This window comes from Vespa mandarinia, chromosome 17 (assembly GCF_050613455.1).
Source record: "Vespa mandarinia isolate Hongniang chromosome 17, ASM5061345v1, whole genome shotgun sequence".
Classification (NCBI taxonomy): domain Eukaryota; kingdom Metazoa; phylum Arthropoda; class Insecta; order Hymenoptera; family Vespidae; genus Vespa; species Vespa mandarinia.
The window spans coordinates 194005-210136 of record NC_140826.1 but is presented as its reverse complement, the minus strand read 5'-3'; the positions used below and the strand labels follow the sequence as shown (position 1 = coordinate 210136).

General features: G+C 27.3%; 2 protein-coding genes across 10 annotated transcripts; one reads left to right on the top strand and one right to left on the bottom strand.

The window, feature by feature from the left end:
- The first annotated feature begins 2096 nt into the window (after window positions 1-2096).
- LOC118442970 (DNA replication factor Cdt1-like) lies at window positions 2097-5630 on the top strand. Its single transcript, XM_035869276.2, has 6 exons — window positions 2097-3243; window positions 3310-3559; window positions 3664-4000; window positions 4086-4268; window positions 4712-4953; window positions 5022-5630. Exons 1-6 carry the CDS (start codon window positions 2432-2434, stop codon window positions 5388-5390), a joined length of 2193 nt encoding a protein of 730 aa, XP_035725169.2. The 5' UTR covers window positions 2097-2431; the 3' UTR covers window positions 5391-5630.
- Window positions 5011-14836, bottom strand: LOC118442971 (tripartite motif-containing protein 2). Of its 9 annotated transcripts, none has more exons than XR_014983129.1 (12): window positions 12774-14012; window positions 12041-12203; window positions 11793-11966; window positions 11459-11662; window positions 11118-11366; window positions 10840-11026; window positions 10289-10725; window positions 9987-10169; window positions 9798-9905; window positions 9584-9655; window positions 9380-9484; window positions 5011-5145 (listed from the first exon to the last, which is right to left on the bottom strand). XR_014983129.1 is itself a non-coding variant. In XM_085662099.1 (12 exons), the coding sequence occupies exons 2-12, from the start codon at window positions 12797-12799 to the stop codon at window positions 9246-9248; spliced, it is 2109 nt and encodes a 702-aa protein (XP_085518225.1). In that variant the 5' UTR covers window positions 12800-12897; window positions 13023-14011; the 3' UTR covers window positions 7180-9245. The 9 variants fall into 9 exon arrangements, 8 of the variants coding, with proteins under 8 accessions (XP_085518225.1, XP_085518227.1, XP_035725171.1 ...); XM_085662099.1 differs by lacking the exon at window positions 5011-5145 and having other exon boundaries at window positions 7180-9484; window positions 9584-9722; window positions 12774-12897; window positions 13023-14011; XM_085662101.1 differs by lacking the exon at window positions 5011-5145 and having other exon boundaries at window positions 7180-9484; window positions 9584-9722; window positions 12774-12897; window positions 13500-14011.
- Between the last annotated feature and the right edge of the window lie 1296 nt (window positions 14837-16132).

The following is a 16132-nucleotide window of genomic DNA, read 5'->3' as shown; positions in this document are numbered from 1 at the left end:
GATTTTGGGTTGATAATAATGAAAATAAAAAAAGCAAATTACTTATACAACCCTAACCATTATTATGAATTAATAGAAAAGTATAAAAAAAGAAATACGTTTTCGGTAAAACGAATGTCGCAGCCGGATTTTATTTCAATGAAACCACTAGAAGATTCAACGGCAAGAAGAGTAAAAAATACCGCGGACGAATCTGTTTCTTGACTGCAAGTCAATGAATGAGATTCTTAAAAAATGAACCTTATAAGATATTCTATAAGACTTCTTTAGATGGTTGTGGTTTGTGGTGTGTGGTTTAAATTCCACGTTTTGGATCTTTCACCTAAAAGAGGAAAACCAAAAATATATGATAATATTAAATTACTTACATTATACACCACCACTAATCCAGTAATGGAAGAAAAACAAAGATATTATGTATTTACTATCAAACATCCCTTCAATTTTTAAGAATCTTAAAAACCCAGAGCATTTTAAGAATTTTAAAAACTCATAATGATAAAAGCCTCAAATGATAAAAATGGATTATTTCTTAAAGATAGTTAATAAATGTTCATAAATTATTTCATTAAAATTATTGTTTAAAAATCGTAGTTTTTTATTACTTTAAGTCATTTATATGATATTCAGTTAATTTTGAAAATGGCCTAAGTCAATTCAAACTTTAAAAACATTTTCATATGAAATTCACATAAAATTTCATATTCATAATAAATTTCCATTAATAAAGATTAATAAAATTCTAAATTAAAATATTGCATAATTTGAAGAAATATATGACTTAGACTACTTTCATAATTATGGGCACAATTGTGCTATTAAGGTTAACCATTCGTTATGTGATACTGATGTACTCAATTCTTATTTTAAGATTTTGCTACTGATATCACTTCTTTTAACTATATCAAAAGTTTTATTTCTACTAGTGCAATGTAACGAATATAGGATATATTAATGAATAACTCTTCTACAAAAATTTTGTTTATCTATCAAACATGAATATATTATATAAACTATTTTAAAAAATCATTCTAAGCATTTTTTTATTGGCGTTAATTGACTTAATAAAACGAATCTATAGTTTTTTAATAAATGCTTTCACAGATTCGATCAGTTTGCTAATAATAGAATTTTCAAGTCCGTTGTGAAATGCGACGTCGATATTAGCAGGACACAATCTTTTATATCTTTATAATTAAACCCTACTGCGGTCATAGAACTGCGCGGTAATCCTGTTTTTATCAAGACTATTCCTCGCGAATATGCTGCTCAAATCATTTCCTTCGCGTAATAGACTACGTCTATCAATCAAGTTCACCAACGAAATATTCAATTATATAGTCCGTTAGTATACCTACAGATCTATCAAGCAGATCTATAATTTTTTTCTCTATTAGTTCTCATTGAATGAATAGAAGTAATGTAGCAATTAGTCCAATATTGTTCATACACACCGGCTATAATCATTTAAGCTATATTCTATAGTTAGGTAGTCGAACACAGAACAAATTTCAAGAATCTACACTTTCATAACTCACAGTTTTTTCTTCCTAAAGCAGATGGCGAAACTAGCTCAGCCAATATAGTTTTTTTTTTTTATATTGCGATTACAACGCCAAAGCGCGCGTAACCGGAGCATCATAGTAATTTTTATAAAATAAAATAAGTTGTAAATTTATCTTTGATATTATCAATAATTGGTCTATTGGTTGAATTCAACATTTTAAGGCTATTTAAGGCATTTTACATCATAAATTTATGCTTTATATTTTTACGAAATTTTGTGTATTTTGCTCTTAAATATCTAGGGATTTCCAATAATTAAATATTTTTGAATTAGAGATACTTTTAATTGTATTATAAATAAGTAATTTATTCAAAAAATATTCTACCACATAGAACAATGCAACAAATATGGTTGTAATAGCAATTATAGTCATTATTAAAATCATGATAAGGTTCATTTGAAAATTAAAGAATTATTTTATATTTACTTATATTTTATAATAAATGAATATTGTAAAAATAATTTAGTTTAAATTTATTTAAAAATGATCCAGTAGCAATTCAAATTAAACATCTTTCTTTTTCAAAACGTTTGGTGAAAAATAGAAGATAAACAAGGAAATAGAAGAGAAGGAGAGAAAAAGAGAGAATGAAATTGCATTCTTAAATGCACATTTATGTTAAGGAACTAGTTGGAAAATGGCGGGCTGCATATTTTCTTCCCCTAAAACTCCATAGTTAAAATATCTTGACAATTTTCGCACTAAAACTGATTAGTTCTGTAAATACGGAGAAGAGTGTTAACGGAAATGTTTTAGCGTATAAAATAAGAGTGAAAAAGTTTAAAGATTTCCGAAATATTTGAATCATTTAATCTATTAGAGTACACGAGAAAAAAATATATATTTATAAATATATTTAAGCAATGTCACAGCCATCAGTAACGGCTTATTTTAATACGCGTAAGCGACAAGCTAACGAAGATTTACGCAATAAATCTAAAGTTTTATTATTGGATCAAGAATATATGAAAATAAATGAAGACAGTGAACTTCAAACGAGAATCCAAACTTTTCAACCGTCCAAACTTCTACCTGAAGAACAAGAAGAAACTGTAGTAAAGAGCTCAAAAATGATATTGATGCAAGGAACAAGCAATTTTAATAATTCTACTTCTAAAGTAAATTCTACTATGTGCCATACTCAAGTTGATTCTAAGTTTTCTGCACAGAAGACAAGTAAAGTTATTACTCGCTCACGTGTAACTCAAATATGTAAATCAAGTCAGAATGGTCAAAAAGATATTCGTGAGAGTTTCCTCAAGATAAGTAATGATGATGAAATGAAAAACGGAAATTTGAAAATAAAAGGAAAAGTGAAAAAAGTATTATTTGAGAAAAAAGGTACTTTGAGTCCACAGAAGAAGCAACCTTCTACGCCAAATAAAAATGTAGCAGAGGAAAAACAGACTACAATGATTGAACAAAATGAACCAACTGGTATTGGATGTACTACACCAAAAATGATGTCAATTAGAGATGATTCTATTAGAAAAAGTCTAGATTTGAATGAAATCAAAAATAGAATTAACAGGTCTAGCAGACTAGCAGAATTAAAAGCTTCTATTGATCGCATTAAAAAATGTGAACAACATTTAAATGTATTTCAGAAACAAAATGATCTTAATAAACCTCAAATACAGAGGTTTGAACAAATTGAACTTGAAATTCCAGTCAGGTAAATCCATTCTATAAGATTTAGAATCTTTTTATATTCCATCTTAATTTTTATTTTATATAATAGTCCTCAAAAGAACTTCAAATCACCAAGTAAAACCTTAATTAGTCCGATAAAAAGTGAAGTCTTAGCTCAAACGAGTCCACAACGTCGTATTTTATTTGAACCTAAGAAATCTACTAGTCCGATAAAAAGTAAACCTGATAAAACTCCAGCTTATCAAAGATATTTATCATTTGCTGAAAGTGGTACACCAGGATTATCATTACCATATAACTATAGGTTCTTAGCAGAAATTTTTAGATGCATTGATACGGTATATGAATATATCATTTTTTATTGTAGTATATTATTGTAATTTATTATTGTATTATATTAATTTACGCATGAAATAATATTCCATATTATTGATATTTTTAGGTTTCCGCTATGCTGTTTAATCGTAAAGAATTAATAACATTTAAAAAATTAAAGCCAGCTATTCAAGAACTTTTACGACGCAACTTTACTTTAGAACATTTGTCACAAATAAAAACTGTTTATCCTGATGCTTATATTTTTCATCAAGAGAAAATTAGGTCATTTGGTTCGATATCTAAACAAGATAAATATGAATTGATTTTAACACCAATTGTACAAGTAAAAGATGGATTAAATGGATCAAATGAAGACAATGTCTTACAGGCAGCAACAGATGTAAGCATGACTCCGGACATATTGCTACAAAGAAGAAGAAAATTTTATGATGTTTTGTTAGGTAATTTTAATTATTTTTTATTTTCTGATTATTGATTAAGTTTAAATTGATTATAAATCATACCAATATTATTTATGTATTGTAGATAAAGTTAAAACAGAACATGAGCAATTTTTGCTAAAATTAGACGAACCAATAGTCGTTCTTAAAGAAAAAATTATACGTTGGCATCCTGAGTTTGATGTTGAAAGTTGCAAACCTATTGAGCAATCTGCATTGCCACAACCACCTAATATAGAAAAGGCCACTTCTGCTAAACATGTTTTAGGTAAGATTGTATTAACAATGATTTCATTAAATAAACATTATGTGTGTGTAATGGTGTTAATATTTATAGAAATTATATTATAGAAATATTTCAATTATTTTCATGTTAGTTCTTGATAATGTGATACAGATTTAAAATGAAAAAAGAATATCTTAGACAAAAAAATCTTAAATTGAAAGTTGAACGTTGGCTTTAATATTATAATTTAGTTAGTATTTTTTATAAATTATTATTTTCATGTTTCGGGAACTTGAATTTAAGAAATCATTTGTGCAGAATGTGTGTTTCAATGTTTTTGAAGTCTCGTTGGACAAACAACTTTTAAGTAGAATTCGTAAGATCTTTTAAATAAATAAAACATATTCTTCAATTGATTTGTGAGGAATGTATACATAGATTCTTTCATGTTGATGTTTTTTAATACATATATATTTTTTTTATAGAAAAAGCAAAGTCTTTATTCACTTGTAATACTCGAATGGAAAAAGCTTTGCAAAGATTAGCAGAAGCAAAAATGGTGTCAAAATCTAAATCTCCAGATATATCTTCTACAAATGAACCTACTAACAGTACTATAGACAAAGTTAATATTACTGTTATTAATACTCCACCAATTATACCAACTATAGAAAGGAGTTATCTTGCTAAGACATTTAAGGGCATTCCAAAAGCTCTTCTTGAAAAGGTAGGTTTTCTTTTTCTTTTTTTTTTTTAATTTAATTTTTATTGAAATTTACAATTTGATCTTATTAGGTACGTGCGAAACAAGCTGCTAAAGCATTAGAAATGATGACTCGAACTCCAGATCTAGATAAAGAAGCGACTCTATATTCTAGATTACCTGAGTTAGCAAAGATTCTTCGTAGTATTTTTGTAGCTGAAAAGAAAGGAGTTTTACCTTTAGAACATGTATTAACTAAATTAGATAATTCGTTTAGAACTAAACTCACTACAGCTGAATTAGAGGAACATGTGCGAAAATTATGTAAATTACTGCCTATTTGGGCTAGTATACATAATGTGCGAAAAACAGATTACTTAAAGCTTGCAAAAGATGTTGATTTAAATAAAGTAATTAAAATGTTAGAAATTGTGGCTAACGATAAAGTTACTACATCATGATGTCAATATAATAACGTAATTAATATAAAATTCAATTTTTATTTGTATTTAATTTTTTTTAATATATTTATGTAATCTTTTTTATGGTATATTTGCATGGATATGATAACAATGAATTAGCATTTTGGAATTGTTATCTTCTCATGTAATTTTACTATGCATAGTCAGTATATTTTCTGGTATATGTCATGAATAAAAATAATATATAAACATTAAATTTTTTAATTTGTGTTATTGGTTAAATATCGGTTAAAGATTATGATACATCATATATATGATGAAAAATATTTATATATTTTAATTTTATTATCATCCAATTTTTATAAAAATTATTGATATAAGGAATAATATTACTAAAAAAATATTGAGTTAAAAGAAAATGAGGAACCTTACTTTTCACAGACTATGATTACATATTTATTTACAATGTTTATTTTATGTAACAGCACATAATATATAACATTAGGTCATCAGTTATAACTACAAATAGCATACGACTAGATTAAAGGATCAAGAAGTAAAACTGCCACATCAAATCTAAATTTAGATCCAATTTATACATGCTTATGATATTTATGACATTTAATGACATTATGATTGTAACAAAAATAGTTATAATTACATTAACTTTAAAAACTTTCATAATTTTGCCAAAGTTTGAATATTAGTATAATAATACTAGTTATATTATCCAGATTATGCTTTACAAAAAATAACAGATCTATACTTTACAACAGATTCTATGTTTATAGCATGCTTCTTGTAACATGAAAATTTAATAAAATATTTAAATCATCTGTTTTAGAAACGGGAAATGTACAATTTAAGAATATTATTATTTTCATAAAATCATAAGTCCATTTCATAACATTATGTCCCAATTGAACTTTATTTTAAAGTTCATTATTCGTTTTTTCAAAAATCTATAAACGAATCCGAATGGCTTATGATGAATCATAATAGGCACATTACATGGAAATTTTTATCAATAAAGGCACTGCCATGTTTTGCACTAAAGGACTAATACATCGGTGCATTTGTAATTATTCATTATATGCATACACAAACATATATGTATATATAGCATATCTATCTATTTATATTAAAGTCTGCCAAGCAGTCTACAAGGAATGTTGTACTTCTATAATTCAGTCCCAAAAAATAAAAAGATATTGTTTGAAATTATTGCCTATATTTATTTATACAACTGAACTTTGGCAATTTATAACTATTTCAGTTCTATATTCTGTATTGTAATAATTATATATTTGATTTATTTATTCCTGATTAGGAGCCAAATTATATGTATCATAACATATTAAGATATATTTATAAAAGTTTTGATCGCTTACCATACATAATAGGCAACTGTAGTATATCATTTAAAAATTTTTTTTATAATAATTGCCTAATAACGACAAAATATTACTGTATAATATTTATAATAAAGGTAAATCAAGAGATACTACTATAAGTGTATGCCTGTGCATGCTAATCACATTAGTAACTTCAGTACATGAGGCAAAGTAATATTTTACTTAAGGAATTTTGTAAATGCTTCTGCTATATGTATCATATTCAAGTTTCACGACATATTACATTATGTATACACTCTCTAATGATATTGTTCATAAAAATAGCGAACGATTCTTGATACATAGAAACAGATACAAATGTAGATTACATACAAAATTTAAGTATTAAATGCACATAATAACAAAAATCTTTCTCTTTGCCATTTCTTAAGTAGATTCAACCAAATATAATTTTTCATTTCAGGATATGTATTAACATATGTATGATATAAAATATTCTAATTGAAATTATATTTTTACAAATGAAACACAAATCATTTAGTGAAGTTAAATAAATTTTAATTAACACATTAAAACATAGAACAAAGGGAGACAATTAGAGCGATATTATGGTCAATTACAGTGACCTTGCATACTCTATTCAGAAAATTCAAAATATCAGTATGTGAGAAAAATATAAGAATCATGTAAACATAAAAAAAAAAAAAATATTTGGCATAATACATTGATATACATATATTTTGTGTACCTAGGTGCAGATTGTTTGTTTTAATACTATACGTATTTTCAAACGTTAATATTTACGTACAAAAAATATTTAATTTTTTCAGCTCGATAAATAAATAAATCAAAAAAGTAAATGTAAAAAATATTCAAATTAAACATTCCAAAAACATTCAATCATTGTGTGTTCTTTTAAAAAATACAGTTAAAAGTTTAATTATAAGAAACTTTCGTTCCTTCGTATATCATAATCTTTCGTGAAAAATATAAGTAGAATATATATTTAGTTAAATATACAATTTTTTGATCTATATACAGATATGTATGATGCAGGGCATCTATCTTTGCATTTACATTTTATTGTAAATAACATTATCTGTACCTAGGTATTTCAATAACAATAATTAAATATGTCTCAAGTAAGGTGTCTATATAATATAAAACTTGTTACCTAATATAAACTTGTAAAAAAGAGTATTATAATCTATAATTAAATTCTATTAAGTGTCATGATAATATAAATTCCAATAAAATTATTAACTCATCGCAATATAAGTTAAATTTCTTATCTCATTTTATATGAGATTAGAAATTCTTGCATTTTATCTAATATTGTTTTCAATAAGAGTTATAGTAATACTGTAAAAATATAAATCAAATTCTAACATACCTTTTCATTGTTATTGCAAATCATAATAAAAATTGTCAGTCTATTGAAATTTTTTATGCAAAATTCATTAAAAAAAATTAAGTTAATCTATGCATATAATCAACAATATAATTCACATCACAGATTCAAGATCAATAAATGAATAATGAAAATGCAAATATAATTTTTTTGTGTACAGATTTTGCAAAAAATAACTTTTTCCTAAAAAATGTTATTAAGAAATAAGTTTGTTTCTCAAGGCCTTAATTGCTTTTTGTTAACAGAAGAAGTCAAGCTTTGGTGTGTAAGTTACATACATAGATGTATTAATATGTACAAAAGTGCTGTTATTATGACCTGATATTTCTGTATGACACATACGAAAAGTAGAAAATTCTATTTAAAAAATTATTTATACTTTTTATAGTAATTTAAAAATCAAGCGAAATATTAAAAAAGAAGAAAAAGGAAATGACAGCTAAAAATAAAGTATAATATATAATGATCTATATGCAAATATTGATTAGTTAAAAAACATGAGATTCTCGAGTATGTTTTGCTCTGAGTTTAAAATAATGCAGTAGGGCAGTATCATATTACTATTTTAAACATAGTTGAAGCACATTAAATTGGTATGTATAGTAATAGTCTTTGTAATAATAATTACTAAATCGTGAATTTTCTAAATATAAACCATTTTGTTTACATTAATATCCTGTGTTTGTTCAACTATACTTTAAAAAATATATAATTATTATGCCTGAATGTATATATCATTATTACTTCTATGAGATATATAAAAAAGAGATGTAGGATTTTTAAAGTATAAATAAGCTTCATTGCTTGTATAATGTAAGTACAGAGCACTCAGAATTAACATGTCACATTTCATATGATAGTAGTAGAAAATTTATAAAAGCGAGTCAGTAAAATCTGAATTAAGTGACAAATTAAACGTATTTATATTCAACTATTAGACTCGCTTTATACAATTATTTACAAAGCAGACTAAATTATAAAATCCGTATCAAAACTGTTATTATATGATTAACATTAGAATTTTAAAAGCTATTAAACTAGAAACTAATAAAACTGTAGAACATTTGGCATATTTATAATTATATTTTATTCAGTCGCGAAGTGAAATTTGTCAATTAAGAACAAGTTTTACCAATATCTATATTTTTTTATGCAATCATTACCCAAGTCAACCACGACTAAATGATTGTCTGCTAATACCGCAATGCCTGATGGACGTCGTAATTTTGAACTATGAGAATCAATTTCAGTTAAAATATTACCTCCTCCCAGCTTTAACACTTGAATGATGCTCCGACCTTTATCTGTACGAGTAGCAAGTATTCTACCTTCTGCATCAACTGTTATACCACCATATATGCCTTTATCTATTGAATAAAATAAAAATATATATGTTATTGTAATATACAGTATATAAAAATATTTAGATTAGACTAATATATAAATACAATATAATAAAATATTACTTTTTCCTTCAGCATATATTTCTTCAGAGAAGTCACCCTTAGCAGAAAATACTTGAATTCGACTATCAGCAACTAAAATTTCTCCAGCAGGACCAACAGTAACAGAACTAATTAATCTAAAGGTGCCCCTTTTACCAACCTGTTTATTAGTAATTTCTTTTTTATAAAATGTGTTTAATATCTGAAGATTTAGCTTATAAAATTATTGACTAACCTGAAACAGTATTTTACCATCAGAATCAAATACAAAAACACAACTTTGTCCATTGTCAGCGACAAGTATATGTCCATAGCTTCTATCTACTGCTATATCGATTGGTTCCTATACAAAATAATATAACTTAAAATAATATTGACAATATATATTTATATGAGATTATAAAATATGAACAAATGTACTAACTTGAAAAGTATTATGAGAGAAAGATCGAATTGTATCACCTAGTATACTCATTTCTGTGATTCTTCGTGTTCTCCAATTAACAACAACAAGACCTTGTTGAGATATGGCAATTCCTGTACAACTACGTCCTTCCAAGCCTTCATTGTTTATGTGTCTTTGAAATTCTAAATCACTATTCAGTACCTGTTACAATAAAGAACAAACTTTTTAATAATATTTAGATGTTATATTCTTTTTAAATCAAAACAATACAAATGGAATAAATGATAGATGAATTAAATAGATGTAAGATACACACGCACCTTAATTCGTGAATTGCCAGTATCTAAAATATAAACATATCTATTATCATCAATTGCAACTCCAACTGGTTGATGAAATTCATCTTCACCATTTCCTCTTTTTCCATAGACTCTAATTGGCTCATTATGTTCCGTGGCATCAAAGAACAATGGATAATCTTTAATAGGTCTTTCGAATACAGATAATTTTAAAATATAACGACTAGCATATGGTGGCCTGAACAGTACTTCGTAAGTACCATTATCTAAGTCTTTAACTTCAGTTTCAATTGATTGATTTTGATTTTCTAATTGAATATTATCTGCTAGCATTAAATCTGCTCCAATAGGATCTCCTCCAACATTACGCGGATGACCATGGTAATCAACTGTTTCAACTACAACAACTCCTTGCAGTTTAACTATTGCTGGATCTTTAAGTCTAGCTCTACATAAACCTGTTAAATATTAAATTTATTTTATAAATTTAAATATGAATTTATTTTATATAATAATTATGCCTAATAGTATCTACAAAATATTATGCTATATAATAATTAATTATAAACTACCAGGTAATGTTGTACTGGAGCGTATTCTTCCTAAGTTATTAAGTGCCTTTTCTAATTCAATAGATGCATTATTATGATAAAATTCAAACGTAATAAAAGCATTTTCCCTTGGCTCACTAAGCGCTGTAGCTGCATCAAGTTGATCAGATAAGCTTCCAATTCGTTGCGTTATATTTTGAACTTCAATCTACAGAAAAATTTCAACATTTGAAATTAAAAAATAATAAACAGCTTTTTATAAATACATTCAATATAAAAAAAGTCGTGTATGTTTATACTTGATATTGCAATCCTTCACATTCTCTTTCAACTTTATTTTTTTCCGTTTCTATCGCGGCATGTTGTTCTTCAAGTACTCGCTTTTTATCTCTAACAGCAGCACTAACGGCAGCTTGTAATTCCACACGACGTTTTTCTACTTTAGAAATAATATCCGCAAATTCAGCATCAACAGCATGTAAACATCTTTCCATAGCAGCGTCTAAACGTTGAAGTTCTGTGCTCACAGAATCTTGAGCCTGTGTCAACTTAAATATACCTGTATATTAACCACTTTCTACTTTATCATACAAAAATTACACTAGATAATTTAAGAACAAAGAAATATATGATTCCCTACCTTAGATATACATTCATTTGCTTTATAAAGTAGTATTTCAGACATCCGTTTTATTGCAATGCTAAAAGGGATAATTGTATGTTCCGTACAGCCTGGCGATGTACCTGCATGTGTACCACTTGTACATATTGTACAAAAAACTGTATCACAAGTTTCACAAAATAGCAATTCTTGATTTATATGTACTGAACACTTTGGAATAACCTTTAATGAATAAGTATATACTTATGAAAAAATATATATCATGTTCTAATTAATATTGTATTAGAAGTATTAAGCCACTCGAAATTCGTCAATCTATGAGAATGAATATGTAACAGATGTAATATGATACCTCTCGTCTCTGTCTGGACATAAGATCAAGAAGTTGGTTGACAAGAAAACTGGGAGGTAAAGCAGGAACTCCTCCACGAGGGATAGTTATTAATTCTCTACAAATTGGACATCGAAATGCTCCAGTTTCTCTTGTTTGTGATGCAGCAATTCTTGTTAAACAATGTAAACATACCTAGAAAAATATATAAAGTATTCAAAAAAAATTGATTAAAGTTATCAGTTGGATATATATATTTAAACACATACCGTATGAGAACATGGTAATAGTTTTGGAGTATGTTCCCCACCATCATAAACACATAAACATGTCCCACATGTTAAGAAACTTTCATTAAAATCTTCATAATTTATACTGACTGTTTCCACAAGCATGGAGCTCATGCTGACCATCCTCTCCCCTAGCCGTGTCCTACAAATTACAGAAAATGATAAAATAGTTCCTAAAAAATGGCTTAATATTTTATATAGATTCAGTTTTTAAAATAACGAGTTAAATATAGAAAGCTTTGTTATTTATTACAAATATTTAAATTTGAAGTAAGTATATAAAAATTATATCTATTTTATGGGTATCATTTTAATAGAATAAAATTAAAAAATATTAAGTATGAGCATATTGCTCTGATTTATATCAAAATATATGACAAAATATACATACAAATTATTTGCATGTATTACCTATATATGTACTAATTTTATGTATAGCATACAATTTCTGATGCTTTTATTTATTTTTTAAACATATTCTTTTAATTTTGAGATATCTATAAATCAAATATAAAAAAGTATAAATTATTCTAACTTAAACTTTGAAGCAGCATAATTTGTCTACTTTGAGTATAAATCAAGCATTAGCGTGCTATTTCGTTCAGAAATTAGCTATATTGACGAAGTACTGTATAAATAAACGCTTGGCTCAAAATATTAAAAATATGAAGAATACAATGAAAACAAATGCACGTAACGTTTATAAACTCACTGCACAGCTAAACGTAATGCATCCATAATGGAGTTTGAACTGTTGTGTATTTTTCAAAAGAATGTTATACATCCATGTAAGAATCTGTATATGGCACACGTTTTCGAAAGCACGTGAAACGTCGCTATTGTCAAAAATATTCGATTGAGCAAAAATGAATTAAGTAAACACTAGAACATGGTTAAAGTACCCGTCATTTTATCCGTCATTTACCGTCACTGACCATCACACACATTCATCTTTACTCACACATAAACTTCTTTTTATCGATAACAATCGTTTTATGTTTTAATCAAAAAACGATCGATCGATCGGCAAACGAATATACGTAAATCAAAAGACGCGACGCGCGACACGTGCTATTTAAAAAAAAAAAAGAAGCAAGAAAGTTGAGAGAAAAAAGTTATTTCGATAATTTCCACGAAATGGCCATGATCGTTTTCTTTCGAACAATACGTTTCTTTCTTCCGTAGACTTAAAGATTCAAAACCTAAATTTCACGCAAAGTACGGCACATCTTCGAACGAACAAACGAAACATTTTACGAGCTCATCATACGTAGATTATCCTTTCTCTCTCTCTCTCTCTCTCTCTCTCTCTCTCTCTCTCTTTCTCTTTCTATCTCTTTCTCTCCCTCTCTCTCTCTTTGTGTGACAGATGAATAATTCTACGGGAGTACACGTTCGAACTCTTTCAACGACATTTGCACTAGTAAGGAAACCGTACGAGTAACACAAAGAGTGCCGATCCGAAGATTCGCCGCAGTGCACCCATTGTTGTCTCTCTGCTCACTCTCCTTTAAGATTCTTTATTCTGGATCGGACGGACGAAACTGACTATATAATATTCCACAGACCCTTACAACCTATCTCTCTGATCTTCTCTTGAATGTCGTTATTCATCGATTTATTCTCACTTTGATCTTCAAATTCTTATTATTTCGAATCGGTATCATTTTCAATGTTTTTACTTTTCTTACTCATACTCATTCTCTATCATAATCATCTTGTGAGAACCTTTTATCTTCTTTCTTTCTTTCTCTTTCTCACATTTTTTTAATTTCTTATATATTTCTTGTACTCATATCTACTCATATATTTTTTCTTTCACACAATTTTCAATCAAACTCGATATTTTATGTTCGTTTTTCATATATGGATTTTTTCTTTCATTTTTTGTTATTTTTTTATAAACAAAAAGTATATATATTTTTCTTTTTATATTAAATGTAGTACTTATTTAAATGATGTCAAGCTTGTGAACTTATCTCTGTTTAGCGGTTCATTGACGAGAAGTTTAGCAAAGAACGAAAGAAAACAGCATGGCGGGAAAGAATAGAAACCTGTTACGCGCGAAATTGAAACATAACGAATCTTACGCGTGCTTTCGAGTGTATGTAATATCATTGTAAAAATGTTATTTTTTATCGATTTTTTATTAACTAATTTTAATTTCTTTTTGATGACACCTTATAATTAAATTATTAAAAATATATATGTCTTGTGGCTGATGGTAAACTTTTACAAGAAGATTTATACATTTTTTATAAATATATGTTTGGATTTTTAATAGGGTATTAAATTTATTTTAATACGTAAGAATTATTAAAATTAAAAAGAAAATAAATTACTTGAAATACAAATGTGCAAATGAAGCAGCAATACGTATTCAGTTAGCGATAGTCAATACTATTTTTCATAGGTGTAATTGCAAAATTAATATCAATATGCTAGTCACAATCGTTAATAAGAATGTTTGAACATGACAAGAATTATTAATATAATCCTATTGGTCTATTCAGAAGCTTTCCTAATCTAAAATGATTACATATATATGATAACTGTATATTATAGATAGATCGCATTATATAAAGTAACACGTAACCTGTAATAATTTTAATATTTTAATACTTACATGAAGGGGCAGCAGCTCATATAGACTTCGTTGATATTCTCAATTTTCAGTGTTACTTTATGCAATTTATAATGGATTTTGTTTATGAGGTAAATATTACATTATTGCTCGCATGATGTTCATTTCTAATTCATATATAATCGTGTTGTTGATTTTGTTTAGAAAAAACTGATCAATACGTTTTCTTCTTGAATACAATTGGAAAACTTTTTTATTTTTTTATATATGTATAATATTAAGATATTAATAACACAAGATTTGGAAACACTTTACTTATTTGTGCGATATAAAACTTAATATTTTGATTTCTCTTTGGAATAAGATAATCTAAATCTTATAATATTATTTAGGTTTCATAAAAAAAGAAAACTTGGTAAATCATCATCGTCGTTTTCGTCTTCGTCGTCGTCGTCATCATCATCATTATCATCATCATCATCATTATCGATAATTTCAACAATACAAAAAGAAACACTAAATAAACTCCGGATGTAGCGATTTTTCCAGTTATCAAAACACTCAGAAAATACTGGTTTTCTTTTATTTGTTTTTTTCTTCTTTCTATAATTTCAACAAACACATGTCATTTTTCATTTTACGAAACTTGATGAACTTCATTGGTGTGTCTTTCTTCTTTTCAATTTGTTGGCATGATATTGAAGTCAAGATGAGGATTTTCCAATCAGATCTTGTGCCACGTTCGTTGCATTTTTTCTTTAATCATGAACGACAGTCGAGGTCCGAGCTAGGTTGACACGACAGAAGAGACCGTAGCATTCCTCTATCGATTTTCTTTTTATCTTAATAGAGAAATACGAAGCGAGTGACTCAGTTGGTTAAATTGTCATTCTAATTAGACAACTTTTTCCATCTTTCTCTCTCTCTCTCTCTCTCTCTCTCTCTCTCTCTCTCTCTCTCTCTCTCTTTCTCTTTCTCTCTCTTTCGTTCTTTCTTTTTTTTTCTCTTTCACTCTTACTCTCTCTCACTTACTAACAAAATGTTACAAATGGCAAGAGATCTCAAGCCGAGTCTTGGAATGGTCGGGGGATGAAAACACGCCCTCGAAACTGTCCTTACGAACGTCAGGGCATGCGCCGTTTTATTTAGGTCACACGCCACTTGATGGACTCACGATCGTATCTATGCGAATTTTTCTAGCTAGAGCAACTTCGATCGAAAGCCTTTATCATGTAGAGCCAAAAGACAACCCTTAAGATTATTAGATCTCGAGATTTTTTTTATCAATTCTAGTTTGTTATACACATTTACATACTAAACAATTATTTATTGTAAGTGCGTCTAAAGAGAAGTAGATAGGAAGAATCGTCTAAAAAGAATACATTGTTTCTATTATTAATAAACATTTATTATCGTTAAACATGTAAATTTATGGTTAACACGTTATGAGATAAAAACGGATTAGCAAACATCTATTACAGTATTTT

Bases quoted from the DNA above. Each gene is read 5' to 3' on its own strand.
- LOC118442970 (XM_035869276.2), top strand. From the start codon at position 2,432: ATGTCACAGCCATCAGTAACGGCTTATTTTAATACGCGTAAGCGACAA. The intron at 3,244-3,309 runs GTAAATCCATTC...TTTATATAATAG, and splicing joins GAACTTGAAATTCCAGTCAG to TCCTCAAAAGAACTTCAAAT. The intron at 4,954-5,021 runs GTAGGTTTTCTT...TGATCTTATTAG, and splicing joins CAAAAGCTCTTCTTGAAAAG to GTACGTGCGAAACAAGCTGC.
- LOC118442971 (XM_035869277.2), bottom strand. From the start codon at position 12,799: ATGGATGCATTACGTTTAGCTGTGCA. The intron at 11,967-12,040 runs GTATGTGTTTAA...ATATTTTTCTAG, and splicing joins TATTACCATGTTCTCATACG to GTATGTTTACATTGTTTAAC. The intron at 11,367-11,458 runs GTAGGGAATCAT...GGTATATTTAAG, and splicing joins CAAATGAATGTATATCTAAG to TTGACACAGGCTCAAGATTC.